This window comes from Talpa occidentalis, unplaced genomic scaffold (genome assembly GCF_014898055.3).
Source record: "Talpa occidentalis isolate TD23 unplaced genomic scaffold, MPIMG_talOcc4v2.1 talOcc4.12, whole genome shotgun sequence".
In the NCBI taxonomy this organism is placed as follows: domain Eukaryota; kingdom Metazoa; phylum Chordata; class Mammalia; order Eulipotyphla; family Talpidae; genus Talpa; species Talpa occidentalis.
The window spans coordinates 60,154,316-60,169,845 of record NW_023601212.1 but is presented as its reverse complement, the minus strand read 5'-3'; the positions used below and the strand labels follow the sequence as shown (position 1 = coordinate 60,169,845).

The 15,530-nt window shown below is 38.3% G+C and overlaps 1 protein-coding gene across 2 annotated transcripts in view; it reads right to left on the bottom strand.

The window, feature by feature from the left end:
- SLC9C2 (solute carrier family 9 member C2 (putative)) overlaps nt 1-15,530 on the bottom strand; it is a 79,645-nt gene that overhangs the window by 24,279 nt on the left and 39,836 nt on the right. For both annotated transcript variants that reach the window (XM_054693467.1, XM_054693466.1), the window contains 6 exons: nt 14,334-14,522; nt 12,772-12,921; nt 7,208-7,259; nt 4,827-4,975; nt 2,276-2,401; nt 412-510 (listed from right to left, as the gene is read on the bottom strand). In XM_054693467.1, the coding sequence (XP_054549442.1) occupies nt 412-510; nt 2,276-2,401; nt 4,827-4,975; nt 7,208-7,259; nt 12,772-12,921; nt 14,334-14,522 (765 nt within the window). The remainder of the gene's footprint in view (nt 1-411; nt 511-2,275; nt 2,402-4,826; nt 4,976-7,207; nt 7,260-12,771; nt 12,922-14,333; nt 14,523-15,530) is intronic.

Below are 15,530 nucleotides of genomic sequence, written 5' to 3'. Positions count from 1 at the left end.
CTGAGCAGAAATGGTTTCATTTGGAAAAGAGACTGCACTAAAAAATTGAAACTTTTTTGGGACCTCCCCGGTGGCGCAGCAGGTGACCACTGGACTACGAAGCTGCCCGCAGCCTCTGCAGCGCCGGTTCGATTCCCAGCCAACGGCGAGGGTCCCACATGGTGTGACAGACCTCTCCTGCCACCCGCTGCTCCCCTCAGCAGTGTATTTCACTCAGTCTGCCTGTTCTGTTCCCCACTCTGTCTCCGGTGAATCCTCTCACCCTCACCCACAGTGCTTCTGACTGTACCCAGTGCTTGTATAAATGAATAAATTTTTTTTAGAAATTGAAACTTTTTTCTTGAATTTCTCCTTATGTTATAATTATACACTTCAAAATACATTTTTAGTAAAGAATAAATAGCCCCTTACAATTGCCATTCCCGAAGTAATTAAGTAGATTCCTTGTGACATTTCACCTTCTTTACAAATAATATCTCCATAATCAAAATAGGCGAGCTTAGCTTTTTCCTGGAAGAAAAAAAAAAAAGTCAATACAACAACATCATAGTCACTTTTCTAAATGGAAATAAGTGTGTAAAGCTAAAATGGCTTTCAAGTAACATGAAAACAGAACTACATTCTTTAGTTTGTTAATGAATTACTACTTGCTGACATACCTTTATCAAATTTTAGATAGAAAGGGACAATCAAGCAAGCTGTAGACTTGTGATTAGAACCTCATAAAATCTGACAGAAACACTCAATAAAAGTTTATGCAGTAAAAGAGTGAATTAATGAATATCTCTCCAATATTGTGATCATCTCCTAACTGGTCTTCTTGACCACTTTGTAACACTTTTACTAGTCCAAAACACCATCAACTCTTGCCTCCAGTATTGTAATCACCTCCCAAGTGGTCTCTCTGATTTGCCTTTGACCCCTTATAGCTCAATATAACATCAGGATGGTCATTTTATTTTATTTTAAAGATTTATTTATTTATACAAGAACCAGGGTACAGGCCAGATGCATGGGAGGGTGAGAGGATTCACCGGAGACAGAGCTGGGAACAGAACAGGCAGACTGAGTGAAATACACTGCTGAGGGGAGCTGCGGGCGAGACAGGAGAGGTCTGCTTCGCCATGTGGGATTCTCGCCGGCCAGCCAGGATTGAACCCGCACTGCAGAGGCTGCCAACAGCTTCACAGTGCAGTGCGCACCACCAAGGAGGCCCAGGATGGTCATTTTAAAATGCAAGTTAGATCATGTCACTTCCCTGTTTAAAATCTTCTGGCAGGTTTCCTTTTAATTCAGAAGAGAAGCCAAAGTCATGGCTAACAAAGTTCTACTAATTCAGGTTGTCTACAAACTGCTCCAACTTCATTTTCTCTCTTCATCGCTGCTCCTGACACATGATCCTCTGTGATGTTCCCAAAACACACTAAGCACATTTCACCTCAAGACCTAGATTGCTCTTCTCCCATTACTCTAGGTGACTTGCTCCCTCAATTCTTTCAGATCTCAAATGTCACCTTATTAGAAGAGTCTTGCCTGACTACCCATACAATATGGCTCCCAAACATATTCCCTTTTTTACCTATTCTCCAGAGTTTTTATTAGTAATCTTGTACACTACATATTTCGATGTTGGTATTTTTATTACTCTTATCCATCTATATACTATAAAATCCATGGAAGAAGACACTTTATTTATTTTATTCATGGGCAAATCCCCAAACCTAGAACAGTCTCTGGCACATAGAAAATAATAAGTATTTGTTGAAAGTGTCCAAGTTCCTCTAATAACACTCAGCTGACTTTAGACAGAGTATGATCTTTTGAATACACAACACAATTTACATTTTTCCCTGTCATACTACACTCAGCTGGTTTTGCTTTCAAATCATCTGCCTGGCCTGTGTAGTGATTTACATTTGAGACTCTTATTCCAAAAAAAAAAATAAAAGTCTTTTCCAAAGCATGCACCTGAAAATCCAGAACTCTATAACATAAAATAAGGTGGAACTGGCAGCAATCAGGTAACAGAAATAGTTCATCCTCAATAGACAATGGGGTAAATTATCTTTGTCTTTAGGCTCAAAATAAAATCTACTTTTCTGGGTTTTGTTGGGTCCTTCATTTTGAGTTCCCTTCATTAGTCATTACAGGATTCTTACTTTGAAAAAATATATATATATATATATTTGTGTTAATCTTAAATTGTTGAGTTAAAAAAAAAAAAAGGGAAAACAATTATCATCAAACGAGTCAGAAGAGGAGACAGAATTTTTACCTTGAAGAAGTCAATAAGAACTTCATTATTTTCCAGCCACACAATATTATGAAGATATTTCTCAGGAGTAGGGAGCGGAATTAACATTGGAAAGTTATTAAGTGCCTTTATTTTTAAAAGTAGTACCTAAAAACAATCAACAGTAATCAGATCCTGTAACAGGAATGGAACATTAGGTAAAAACTAAGGAAAATTTTAAAACTACTGTTAAATAAATTTAACATTGACTTTGGCTCATAGTTTTTTTCACCCTATTTAAATTATATTCTAACCTTTTTTTGACACTATTCACCCTTTATTACTATTTTCATTGTTAGACTAATCCAATCAACACTGTAATCTACACTGTCTTAATTTCAAATTATCTGAATGTCACAGTTAATTACTACAAAATTTAATACCATGATCTTTCTATTTTTTATGTGTATAATTTGTTTCTCTATATTTGTCCAATTTTAGATAATACAGTTCTAGTTTTTCAGCCTCTGAGAAGCCTTTTATGGCTAACGGACCTGGTAAGAGATAATCATTCATTTTTTAATTTGATAATCAAAGATAATAAAAAAATAAGAGATAATCAAACCATTTTTTTATTTGCCTGGCATACCTTGTATAAGTCATTACATTGCAATATTGATATTTTTACTTATCTGTCTCACCCTCCATATAATATAACATATGTTGATGGAATCAATTCAGGGAATTTGGGGTCATTGTTATAGTCATTAAATATCTGAATCTCCTCAAGAGCCCATAATGCTAGTAGGTATCCAACATATATTTACTTGATTAAATTGAATAAATTTATCTAGCTCTTTATGATCTGGGATTGATGATTATATCTCTTTGGCTGGCAATTAAGACTTATTAGGCAATTGAGTAACTGCTGAATGATGGATTTACCTTTCTAAATAGACCTACAGAAAAAAAAAAAGTCTCCTCATAGGGGCTATTATTTATTTCTTTTAATTAATGGACATCAAGCAATCAACTGAATCCTATATAGGATTGGATCTTTCAAGCAATCAACTGAATCCTTCAATGTGATATATGAAAAAAGTAGAATACAAAACATAATGTGTGGTTGTAGGAGACCCCTAAGGCATGCAGTGCTGAGACAAGGAAAACATCAAGGTCATGGCTAAAAAAACTGATCAGCTCAGGTCAGAGGACTGGCCCATGTACAGACTGGGATGTTCTTTTTTGTGTCAGCACTGCATGCCTTAGGGGAGACAACATGTGGCAAGGTGGAACTTGAGGGGTACAGTAAAAGAGCATGTTGTTCCCTCTGTCAGGCTAGAGAGCTAACCTTGGTCATTATGTTATGGAAACCGAAGGAGAGAACAGGAGGGGGAATATGCTCTGTTCCACATCCCTCTGGGATCATGGTGAGGCAGCACTGTCCAGGAAATGGCCAGAGTACGGCACAGAGTGGCCAGTAGCCAGGAATTGTCAATGGCAAGGAAAAGTCTAAGACACCCAGGAGCAGCTTCTCAGTGGGCAGACCTGGGACCAGACAAAATGTAGGACCAGAACATCTATTTCTGCTTTATGCTACCAAGCAGATAAACCTTTGTACAGAGTAGGAAAAACATTCTCATTTGCACAGATACACAGCCTGGATGGCAGATTTGATAGAGTGGTAGGATGAAACATTTAATATCTTTTCTACTATCCTATGTTTGTTTGTTTTTTTTTGGCACACAAATTTATAATTTTTCAAAAATTCATTTATTAGGTAATAATTAGAGTATCTCTCAATCCCTCCCCCAACACACACACACACACACAGACACTCACATACACAAGTTGGTTGCCTCCCTACCATGTCAACTTATATGACTCCAATCTCCCTTATCACAGCTGGTGGGACTGGACAGCACTTATTCCTTCAGTGGTTAGAGAAGCAGAAAAATCTATAAGTTTGTTGAGGGTACCAAAAGAAAATACCATAGATGGCAACACTGATAGGAAAAGAAAAATCTGAAAAGCCTTACAGGTCTTTGTTCTAGTCCCTTCCTGAGGCTTAGCCACATGGCCTGGCACTCTCCTTACTGTTAAATCCCCAACCTTACTTCTTTGTTAAACCTAGTTAATACTGGTTTCTATTACTTGCAACCAAGAAGTTTTTTTTTTTTAAGATTTATTTATTTATGCATACAAGAACTGGGGTACAGGCCAGAGCTGTGGGGGAATGAGAGGATTCACCAGAGACAGTGGGGAACAGAACAGGCTGGATGACTGAAATACACTGCTGAGGGGAGCAGCAGCCCAGACAGATCGAACTCATGCTGCAGTGGCTGCGGATAGCTTCCTAGTGCTGAGACTTAGGCATTTGCACAACCCACAATCAATCAGTTTTGACACAGAGTACACCAACTAGCACTGGTACTAGTTGCCATTGGCACTAACAAAGGCTGTAGGTAAATTACAGAATCAGCATCTGAGGTTAATCATTCTTTTCCCAATCTCTCTCACTCACTACACTCTGCCAAAGTAACAGAGTAGGCTGGGGTGTTGGGCTGATGGAATCAAACAATTGCTTTATTACCTTATTAATCTCTTTGCCCTCGTATTTATCAATGATGCCTCTTGACCAAAGGAAGGTGAGGTTTTTCAGAGCTTTAGCAATCACGTTCTGGATTGCCTGCCTAGTCTTCAAAGTAATGACAACATCACGACACTGGTGCTCGATATGTCCTGAAGCAAATGAAACTGTCAGCACACAAACTAGGCAATAATCACAATAGTAACCAGTATTTGTGGAATCACTTATAATTTCCAAAGTATTTTTGCAATATCCTCTCACTCCTGTTTTAGACAGTATTTATGAGGTCAGTAAGACTAGATCCAACACTTGATGGATAAGGAAATTGAAAACTGGCTTCCCCCACCAAATAAGAGAAAATCATTACGTCTACTTTCTTGTCACAGCACCTTTCACTTATCTTTATTAAAGAACACATTACTTTGTTGTATTATTGTTTACTCTTTTGTTTCATCATTATATTAAATAATTTGTGGGGGGGGGAAGAGACTGAGCGAGTAAGTGATTAAATACAAGAGCCCCTGGACTATGGTTGGTGAGTCTTTCTGAGATCAAATAGCATGTTCTTTCCTCTTTAATAAACATGAAATCAGTCATGGATGGGATTGAGAGTCCACACTAAAACAGCATCCTTGTCATCTTTGTAACCTTAGCATTAGAACAATGCCTGCAATGTAAGATCAGTCCCCAATCCACCCCCCACCCAAAATATTCAGACAGGTTTCTTCCAAGATGTCCAGAACAGTTTTTTTCCTAATATGTGTCACCTTAGTGTGTGGAACTAAGGTAAATCAAGACCCGCATGGGCCTCAGGAAAAACTACAATATTGTCACAGTCTTAAAGAATGTAGATTACCTAGATTTAGAATCATCTCCAGAAATAACCTTCTGTCCAAGAAAAAGGCAGGGAAAAACATCTACAGGCAAGGTTTTATTATATTAAATCATCCCATCTTTGTCATGTGAGACCCCCTCCTCTCTCCTTGATGCCCCGGATAGCTACCCCATTCCTTAGCACAAGATATAAGCCCTAATACATCCCATTTTCTTTAGAATGTATAGCCATGTGAATTCTTCAAATGTATGCAATAAGATTTGGTCTTTTCTCCTACAAATCTGCCTGTTGTTAATTTGTTTGCCATCTAGCCTGAAAAGAACCCAAAAGGGTGGGAAAATTTCCCCTGTGCTCCAACACCTGACACCTGAAAAGTGCTCAATCATTGTTTAAACTGAAATGTGCTGAGCAGTAAAGTGAAGGACAGCATCATCAAGAGCACATGTTTTGTGTCAGATACACGTAGGCATGAAATCTATCTCACTACTTTCTAACCATGTGACTTTTGGCAAGTAAACCTTTTTAAGCCTCAGTTTCACATCCATAATATGAAGACAATAATAGTATTTGCTTCACAGCATAGATAAAAGGGTTAAATAAGATAATGCACATAAAGCAGTTAGCACAGTTCCTGACATAATTAGCATTCACTAATCTATTGTAGTGACCATATGGGAGTAAGCATTCTGTTTTAGAGGACTGAACCAAGACAACTTTGCAATATTGTATACTGATCTAAAATAAAAGGCAGCAGCTCTGAGCTCGTAATATTCAAAAGCACAGAAATAAAAATCTGCCTGCGTGTAAATAGCAACTCTAGGTCCCGGATAATCTGAAACAATACCAAAGTATTTTGAGCTATTGTTTCCAACCTTACAGTTTCATTCATTATACCATGTTTTGATTTCGAAAGTATGATCCTCATGTGGCATCTTACAATATGATTATCAATGTAAAGTGTTTTTACTTTATTTCTTTGGTAATAATTTCATTTATTAAGGGCTTATCATATATCGGGCCCTCTACCAGATACTTTGGCACATCTTGGGAGCCTAATCCATAGTCCCCTTATGAGGAGACAGACATGAAAACAGCACGAAACAGGAGACAGTTCATCAAAACAGCATGAAATCCTAGGGCTCCTACTATGTGGGCTTCAACTCAAGCAGAGTAACTGTAGATATTCAAGAAATGGTATCTCTTAGAGGCCCACATTCCTGAGTATCCTTGCAAACAAAGCTAACCAAAACCAAAAAGAAAATCCCCTTGTCAAAGGTAATCTTCATGCCTTTTTCTTATAATCATAAGGAATCTAAACTTGCCATCCTCTCAAATAATTGAACTCCTCTAACTTTATACAATAATATATTGGTATGTTCATACCCTCCACCAGGCACTGTACTTTTTGTATGTCTGACCCATTACATATGTCCAATAAATTTTTATTTAATGAATGAGTGATTAAACGAGAATATAAACTTATTTTCTTTTGGTTAGATTATAGGATACTAAAGTATGTTTCAGGAAATCAAATATTCTAATCACCTACCTAGTTCTTTGATAGCATCTCGTTTGTTGGCTTCCAAAATGTCAAATAATTTCTGCAAGAAATTAAGAAAACATTAACTTCTTACCACATCAAGTGCATTTCTGGCTTTAGAATCTAGGGAAATCTCACTTCATTTACAATTTGCTTCCCCAAATCATACCGGCCCAATTGTTCCCTGTCAATTCTGTTGCTTTGCCCATGCTCACGCTCAAATTACAGTGAATACTGTTGCAGTCAGTCACTTACCTAATTACTGTGCCTAACATTTCTCATAAAAGATTAATGTGCACTCCTTCATGCACCAAAGAGAATGCCCCTTGCTAGAACCCCACCAAATGAGCAGATGTTTGGGGAACCATTCTATCGGGAACAAAAAGCACATGGAAGAATTGAGAAAACATGGTGTCAATTAGTTCATGTTTCCTAAGATAACTCCTGATGCAAATGAAGACTTAGTCTCACTCCCGGGCTAAACACTGTGTATTCAATTATAGCACAGGTATCTGTCAAATGCCCACTGTGTCCCAGGCACTGCTCTCCATGGAGCTTAGCTCCAACTGTGAGCATTCCTGAGACTTGTACATAGCCTTCCCAATAACCTTAAGAACAAAACAACTGCCAGGACCTGAGGATGGTCAGGTACAGAAGACTGAAAGCCTGCACTCAAACAATGCAGGGCAGAGTGCTCTTTACAAGGAATAACTGGGTTGTTATTTAACCTTTAAGCAGCTCAAGTTAAGTTTTTGTTGCCATTTTGAGTTTAGAAAAATCACCTGTAATCAGCCCCTCATTTTGAATATAAGAATGAGGTTTACAGTTTTTATTAATTGCTCCTTCTATTTTATAATATCAAATCATTATTGGGAAGGTGCCAAATTTCTCACCTGTTCAAGGCACCGAAGTGACTTGATCCAATCCTGCTTATACACACGCAAAGGCAGCCGCTAAGCCCATTTCATACCAAACTGGACTTAGGGAAATTCTGTAAAACTGCCCTAGAACAGCCTTGCATGAGAGGGCAGAGAAACTAACTCCTATCTACAAAGAGAATATAATCAAGAAAGCTGAGACATCTATGTGTCTTCTCCAAAGGTGAGTTGCAATGGCCAGTTTCTTTTTTTTTTTTTTTTTTTTTTTAAATATTAAATTTTATTTTTATATTCCCCCATACAATTGCAAACGCCCCATTCTGACCCCAATCCTTCCCCTCCTGCCCCCCACCCCCCAAAAAGTGTCTCTGGTTCATAGTTTTTTGTTGATTTTGATTTTCACTTTCTTATATTCATTTTCCTGGTCCCTTATTTAAGTTTTCTAGATTCCTGCTATGAGTGAGACCATCCGGTATTTTTCTTTTTCTTTTTGGCTTATTTCGCTGAGCATGATCCCTTCCAGTGCCATCCATGTTGCTGCAAATTGCATGTGTTTATCTTTTTTGAATGCTGAGTAATATTCCATGGTATATATGTACCACATCTTCTTGATCCAGTCATCTATTTTTGGGCATTTGGGTTGTTTCCAAAGCTTAGCTATTGTAAACAGTGCTGCTATAAACATAGGAGTGCAGGTGCTCTTTGGAATTGATGTTTCTGTGTCCTTTGGGTAAATACCTAGGAGTGGAATTGCTGGATCATATGGAAGCTCTATGTTTAGTAGGTCTAGAAATCTCCACACAGCTCTCCATAGTGGTTGGACCAGTTTGCACTCCCACCAACAGTGCACAAGAGTTCCTTTTTCTCCACATCCTCGCCAACATTTGTTGTTGCTAGATTTTTTAATATGTGCCATTCTCACTGGTGTGAGATGGTATGGTAGTTTTGATTTGCATTTCCCTGATTACAAGCGATGTTGAACATTTTTTCATATGTCTGTTGGAATGGCCAGTTTCTTGAACCATGTCACTTTGATATCTAAACCTCTCAAAAATCCATTTAAATCTTCACTAAAGACTTTTAAAAGGCCAGAAGGAATTCAATTAATTTCTTATACTTCAAGGCAACTGCCCCCAAATCTCTATGCCTTCTACCAAACTCCTTCTCATGCTTTAACTCTCCTCACTAAGTATTGGTTTTCCTTTTCTCCTCTTTCTGTTCTGAGTAAATAGCTCTGTGTTCTTTCTAATGTAGATCAATATAGACTTTCTGTAGTTCTTTTCATTTTAGACTCCAGCATTGAAAGTAAATCAATAATCAACACTATTGATAAATCTAAATAGTATTTCTCTGTCCTCTCTATAAGGATATCATGAAAGATGTTAGATACCTTCCTAAAATTCAGGCATGCTCTTCTTTAGGGATCCCTGATTATACAGGAAAATCTTAGCTGCTAAAGATAGTTAATAATATATTATTTGTATATTAGAAATTAAAAAGATTAGCATAGGTGTCTTCACAGCCTCTTTTCCTTTCCTGAATTCAATAAGGAAAAAAGCCGACAGTCTGAGATAATAAATGGTCATCTCGAAAAATAAGCATGAACACCAGAAGACAAAAACCCCAGTCCAGGGCCTCCCCAATGGCGCAGCGGTAGAGCGCTGGGTGGTGAAGCTGCCCGCGGCCTCTGCGGTGCCGGTTCGATCCCCGGCTGCTCCCCGGCCACAGGAGGAGGGTCCCGCATGGCACGCAGACCTCTCCTGCCGCCCACTGCTCCCCTCAGCAGTGTACTTCGGTCCTTCTGCCTGCTCTGCTCCCTGCTCTGGCTCTGGTGAATTCTCTCACCCTCCTGTGCTCTGACTGTACCCAGTGCATGTATAAACAAAAACAAACAAATAAATTAAAAAAAAAAAAAACCCAGTCCAGCCCTGATTTTTATGTTTACACACACAATATTAGGTTGAAATTTAGAAATCACTAGTCTCACTCAAGCTGAGAAAATCCCTTGCAGCTAGAGATACTAGATCCTCAATTTAGATCCTCATCTGCAAATAAAAGTATAACCACAAATCCTCAAATACTGGGCAGAAAAAAATGAAATAAAAGACAACAACCAAATATGACAAAAGGAAGAATGAAATTCAAAAAAGCAGAATTAATAAAGGAAACAGAATTTCTTTTAATAAAGAGATTCAAGAGAATATCACATTCAAGAAAGAAGGAAAGAAGGGATGTGGCCAGGAGGGAAAGAAAACAGTTGCTATGCAAAAGGAGCAATCACAGTTCCTGGAGATAAAAAAGGAGAAAAGAAACTCTAATAGGTGGGCTAAACAGCAGAATGGATTCAGCTAACAACTAAATTAATAACCTCGAAAATCAAGCTGAAGGGTTTCATGCAAAGAGCGCAGAGTTGAAGTTCATGAGAAAGTTGAAACAGGGACTAAAAGCAGAAATTCAAAAATCTGTTTAAAATGGTGGTAAGAGCCTGCACCCCTATGTTTATAGCAGCACTGTTTACAATAGCTAAGCTTTGGAAACAGCCCAAATGCCCAAAAATAGATGACTGGATCAAGAAGATGTGGTACATATATACCATGGAATATTACTCAGCATTCAAAAAAGATAAACACATGCAATTTGCAGCAACATGGATGGCGCTGGAAGGGATCATGCTCAGCGAAATAAGCCAGAAAGAAAAAGAAAAATACCGGATGGTGTCACTCATAGCAGGAATCTAGAAAACTTAAATATGGGACCAGGAAAAAGAATAACTATAAGAAAGTAAAAATCAAAATCAACAAACAACTATGAACAGAGACACTCTATGGGGGGTGGGGGGCGGGGAGGGGAGGGATTGAGGTCGAAATAAGGGGGTCGCAATTGTATGGGGAATATAAAAATTAAAAAAATTTAAATTAAAAAATAGTGTTTTTAAACATGAAAAAAATAATAAAATGGTGCTAAGAGGAGGAAAAAAAGCAGAAGGGAGAGAAATAAAGATATAATAGCAGATAGCAAGCTTCAGATTGCAAAGGCCCTATCAAGTGTTGCATGGAGTAATTTTATTTTTTACCCACACATGGTGAAACTATGAACTCCAAGGATAAAGAGAAAATCCAGAAGCCTCTAAAGGGCAAGAAAAATGTCACCTACAAAAGCAAAAGTAAAATCAGATGTGTATCAACAATGCTGAAAGAAGGCAATATCTTCAAAAAAATTTGAAGGAGTCAATGTGAGAGAATATAAAAAGATTTTTTGACATATAAGTCCATGCATAATATGAGGAAAAAATCACTTATGGAATAATCCAACATAATAAAAAGGAAAGTAAAAGATAGCTCACACAGGACTCCTCACATTCTGAGGAACAAAATCCAAAGAAAGAGAAAAAATAGCAGTTAGAAAATTTTTTAATCCACTTGACTGTTTCATTTTGAAGAATCTCAAGTACTAAATGTTTAATGACATTGAATCATACTGTCTAGGTTACAGGTTAAATCAAATGATAGGTCCTACAATAAATAATATTTATATAACCATAACAAAGGTTGGCTTTTGGGTTTCCATGTATAGAGTCATTTATTGGAAAGAATGAAGATTTTATACATACAGACTAAAAAGTAAATATCATAAACCTTTGTTTGTGAAATAATAGCTCCGAAAATTTGAGATGGGGAGAAAAAGAAAAGGTGAAAAGGGAGCAATGTTCTAAATTTCTTATACTTCATGACAGAGAGTAAATAAAATCTTGTTAAAGACAATAAATCAAGAGTTAAATGTGTATACATATTAACTAGAATTAGTATGACAAGCCCAAGAGGAATATGACACAGGAATGGTTACTGCTGGGCTGTCTCTGGGAAGTGGCAGAGTGAAGGGTTGGGAGGGATCTTTTTATTTATTATTATATTATTTTAAAGTTGTAAAATTATGATTATTTCTAACCACCCTTTCTGTGTTTTCTCCTCTCTTCTCTTGCAGATGATTGATTGATTGATAGATGATAGATAACGGACATAAATATTTGGATTCAAAGACCTTTCCCTTCAAAGACCTTCCCCTTTAAGCCAAGCAAAGCCATTGAGTACTCTTAACAGAAAGTTACACATGAAACTTAAAGTAACAATTATGCTGCTAAATTGCAAAGAGACCCAGAGTAGACAGACTGAGGTAAGGGAACCCAGTTATGAGGTGATTCAGTGCACTGACAAGTTTCTAATGAGCTTATGCCCTGATCTCCCATTTGGTACATACTTCATACTGCCCAGAAATGTGCAGGGCTTTGAATGATAAAAAATAATCAGTACTACTACTCATCCACTCCTTCCTCAGTGCCAGCATGTCAAGTTTTCACAAACAAATCTTTGCTCTTTTTCTCTCTTTCTTTCTCTCCGCTTCAGATGGTCCCTTTCTTTGAAGCCATGTTCAAATCTCAACTCCACTGAAGCGTTTCCCAGATGCCCTGCTTTTTAATAAGAAGTAGTAGATGCTTTTCTGTGAGGCTCATAAGTGAGTGTGATAAGGATAGCCAAACTGTAAAGAGCAGGGCCTATTCTCTGCATCATCTCCTATAACATAACAATTGAATCGCATTCACTTTTCAGTTTCTCTGTTGTGTTACATACATCCAGAAATAGTCCGAAAAGAAATGAATATATCTCAGTGTTCCCCCAAATGACTAGTTTTGTCTCTTACCTGATAAATTGATTCTCGGCTAGAAATCTGTTTTATTAAAAATTTGGTATCATCTTGACTTTTGACATAACCTTTTGTAATACTGTACATCAAGCTGAGACGCTTTTTGATCTGCACATCTACAATATTTATCAGTAGTGGTATCATTATCTGGAAACAATGGAGAGGGGAAAAAAACATGAAAATTTGATGAGGAAAAGCGCTCTGTAGGGCAGATTTTTTTTTTTAAGATTTATTTATTCAGGCCAGAGGTGTGGGTGGGAGGGTGAGAGGATTCACCAGAGACAGAGTGGGGAGCAGAACAGGCAGACTGACTGAAATACACTGCTGAGGGAAGCAGAGGGCAAGACGGGATTGGTCTGCTACGCCATATGGGTAGCTCCCTGGCCAGCTGGGGTTAAGCATAGCACTATGAAGCTACCCGCAGGTAGATATTCTTAAAGTGTGGTCTCTGGACCAGCAATGACATCACCCAGAGAGTCACTAGAATTGCAAATTCTTGCCCCTCACCCTAGTGCAGCCCAAACAGCAACTCTGGGTATGGGGCCCCCAAATTAGTATATTAACAAGTCTCCCAGAGCCTCCCTGGTGGCGCAAGGGGTTAAGCACTGCACTGTGAAGCTATCTGCAGCCTCTACAGCGTGAGTTTGATCCCCGACCAGGGACAACCCACATGGCGCAGCAGACCTCTCCTGACTCGCGTGCTGCTCCCCTCAGCAGTGTATTTCAGTCAGTCTGCCTGTTCTGCTCCCCACTCTGTCTCTGGTGAATCCTCTCAGCCCCCACCCACACACCTCTGGCCTGTACCCCAGTTCTTGTATGCATAAATAAATAAATCTTTAAAAAAAAAAACAAGCCTCCCAGACCACTTTCTAAAAATGGAAGCTCAATGAATAACTGATGTGGCCACTTTGAGGGGACTTCCCTACCTCTAACTTCCCCTCCCTTTTCTCCACACACCCAGATTTTGGGAGATCAGAGCGATGACCTCACAACGTGTGTGACAGTGACCACTGAATAAATTGTCTCTCAGCACCTCAGTTTCTTCATTCATAAGATAAGGACTTAGGGAATCCAAGATCCTTCTTAGCTCTTAATTTCTGTAGTCACAAGCTAGAAGTAAGAGAGGATGACACTTGGAGAAAATGAGATTTTAAATAAGACCTCCCTGGGCTCAAATACCAGCTCTCCAACTCTCTGGCTCTGTGACCCTAAGCAAGTTATTTTAGTGACTTTGAGGACTAAGTCTCCTCAACTGCAAAATTAAGATAATACCCAGGTACCAGCATAGGTGGAGGGGGATCAGGAATATGGGTGCAAAACCAGAAGTATGGAGGGCAGGATGCCATTTTCCACAGGGTGTTCAGGGAAGGCCTTGATGTGAAGGTGACATTTAAGTAAAGGTTTGGAGGATGTAAGAGATACCTATGCAGATAATCTGTCAAATCAGTCTGGGAGAGAAAAGATAGCACTCCTTCCTTTATTTCTTTTAAAATAATGAGGTTTCTTAACATTTAACAAGCAGTATAGAAAAAAAATAATTCTTAAAAATGGAAACTTACCTTGATGAGAGGAATAAGTCTAATTATTCTGCCATATCCTAATATTACTGTAATCTGGATTAGAGTCAAGTTATCTGGTCTCAGTCTGACAAAGTATATACACAAAATATCAACAATTCCAATAATCAAGATACAAAATTCCAAAGTATTCCAAAGGTCATAAAAGTATTGCCTTTTAAAAATTATTATCTGTTTAGAAAACAAATAGGACAATAATGTGAGGGGAGAACTCAAAAATCAACAAATACTCAACTGAAAATGAGCTACATCCTAAAAAAGGGGAGGTGACCCAATGGGCTGTGATAGGGGATTATGAAAACACCTTTGGTTAAGTATGGTATGATAACATAATCTGAAGAGATGTGAACCTATACTTCCAAATCACATGCAGTGATGTAAGGCAACATTACCTCAAAAAACATTAAAAACATAGAAAGTAAAAGTGTTTTTTAAGCGATTCACCTGGAATTAAACAAAAAATCCTTTTTAATTTCGACCAAAACTGCAATTTTATTTAAAAAATACAATCTTAATGATGTTGAAATGCCAAAAACAAGCAATGAAAAATTGCAGCAAGGGGGATTGTTATACTTTTATTTTTTTAAGATTTATTTATTTTTATACAAGAACTGGGGTACAGGCCAGAGGCACAGGAGGGTGAGAGGATTCACCAGAGACAGAGCAGGGAGCAGAGCAGGCAGACAACCGAAATACACTGCTGAGGGGAGCAGCAGGCGAGACAGGAGAGGTCTGCTCCGCCATGTGGGTATCTCCCTGGCCGGCTGGGAATCGAATCTGCGCTACAGAGATTGCGGACAGCTTCACAGCGCTGCGCTCAACCCGCAGTGCCACTGGGGAAGCCCTGTTATACTATAATTAATAATAATTAAAGTGTGAATATAAATGCCGATAAATTATCTTTAAATCATTTATAGTTCCTATGTTATGATAAGAGACTTAAGCATATTCGGTTTTATTCACTCATTTTTTTAAATTTTTCATTGATGTAATATTGCTGTATACTGTTGTTTATATTTTGGAAGTATAGGGTCCCCCCTTCCAGTAATGTTAGCATACACTCTCACCACCAAAGCATCCATAGTCCATTGTGCTCCCTCCCCACTTTATGCTCACTTCTCCCCCTTCCACTTCCCCTCTGAGTGCCTCTATCATCAGCTTTCAAGGATGAGTTTTTGA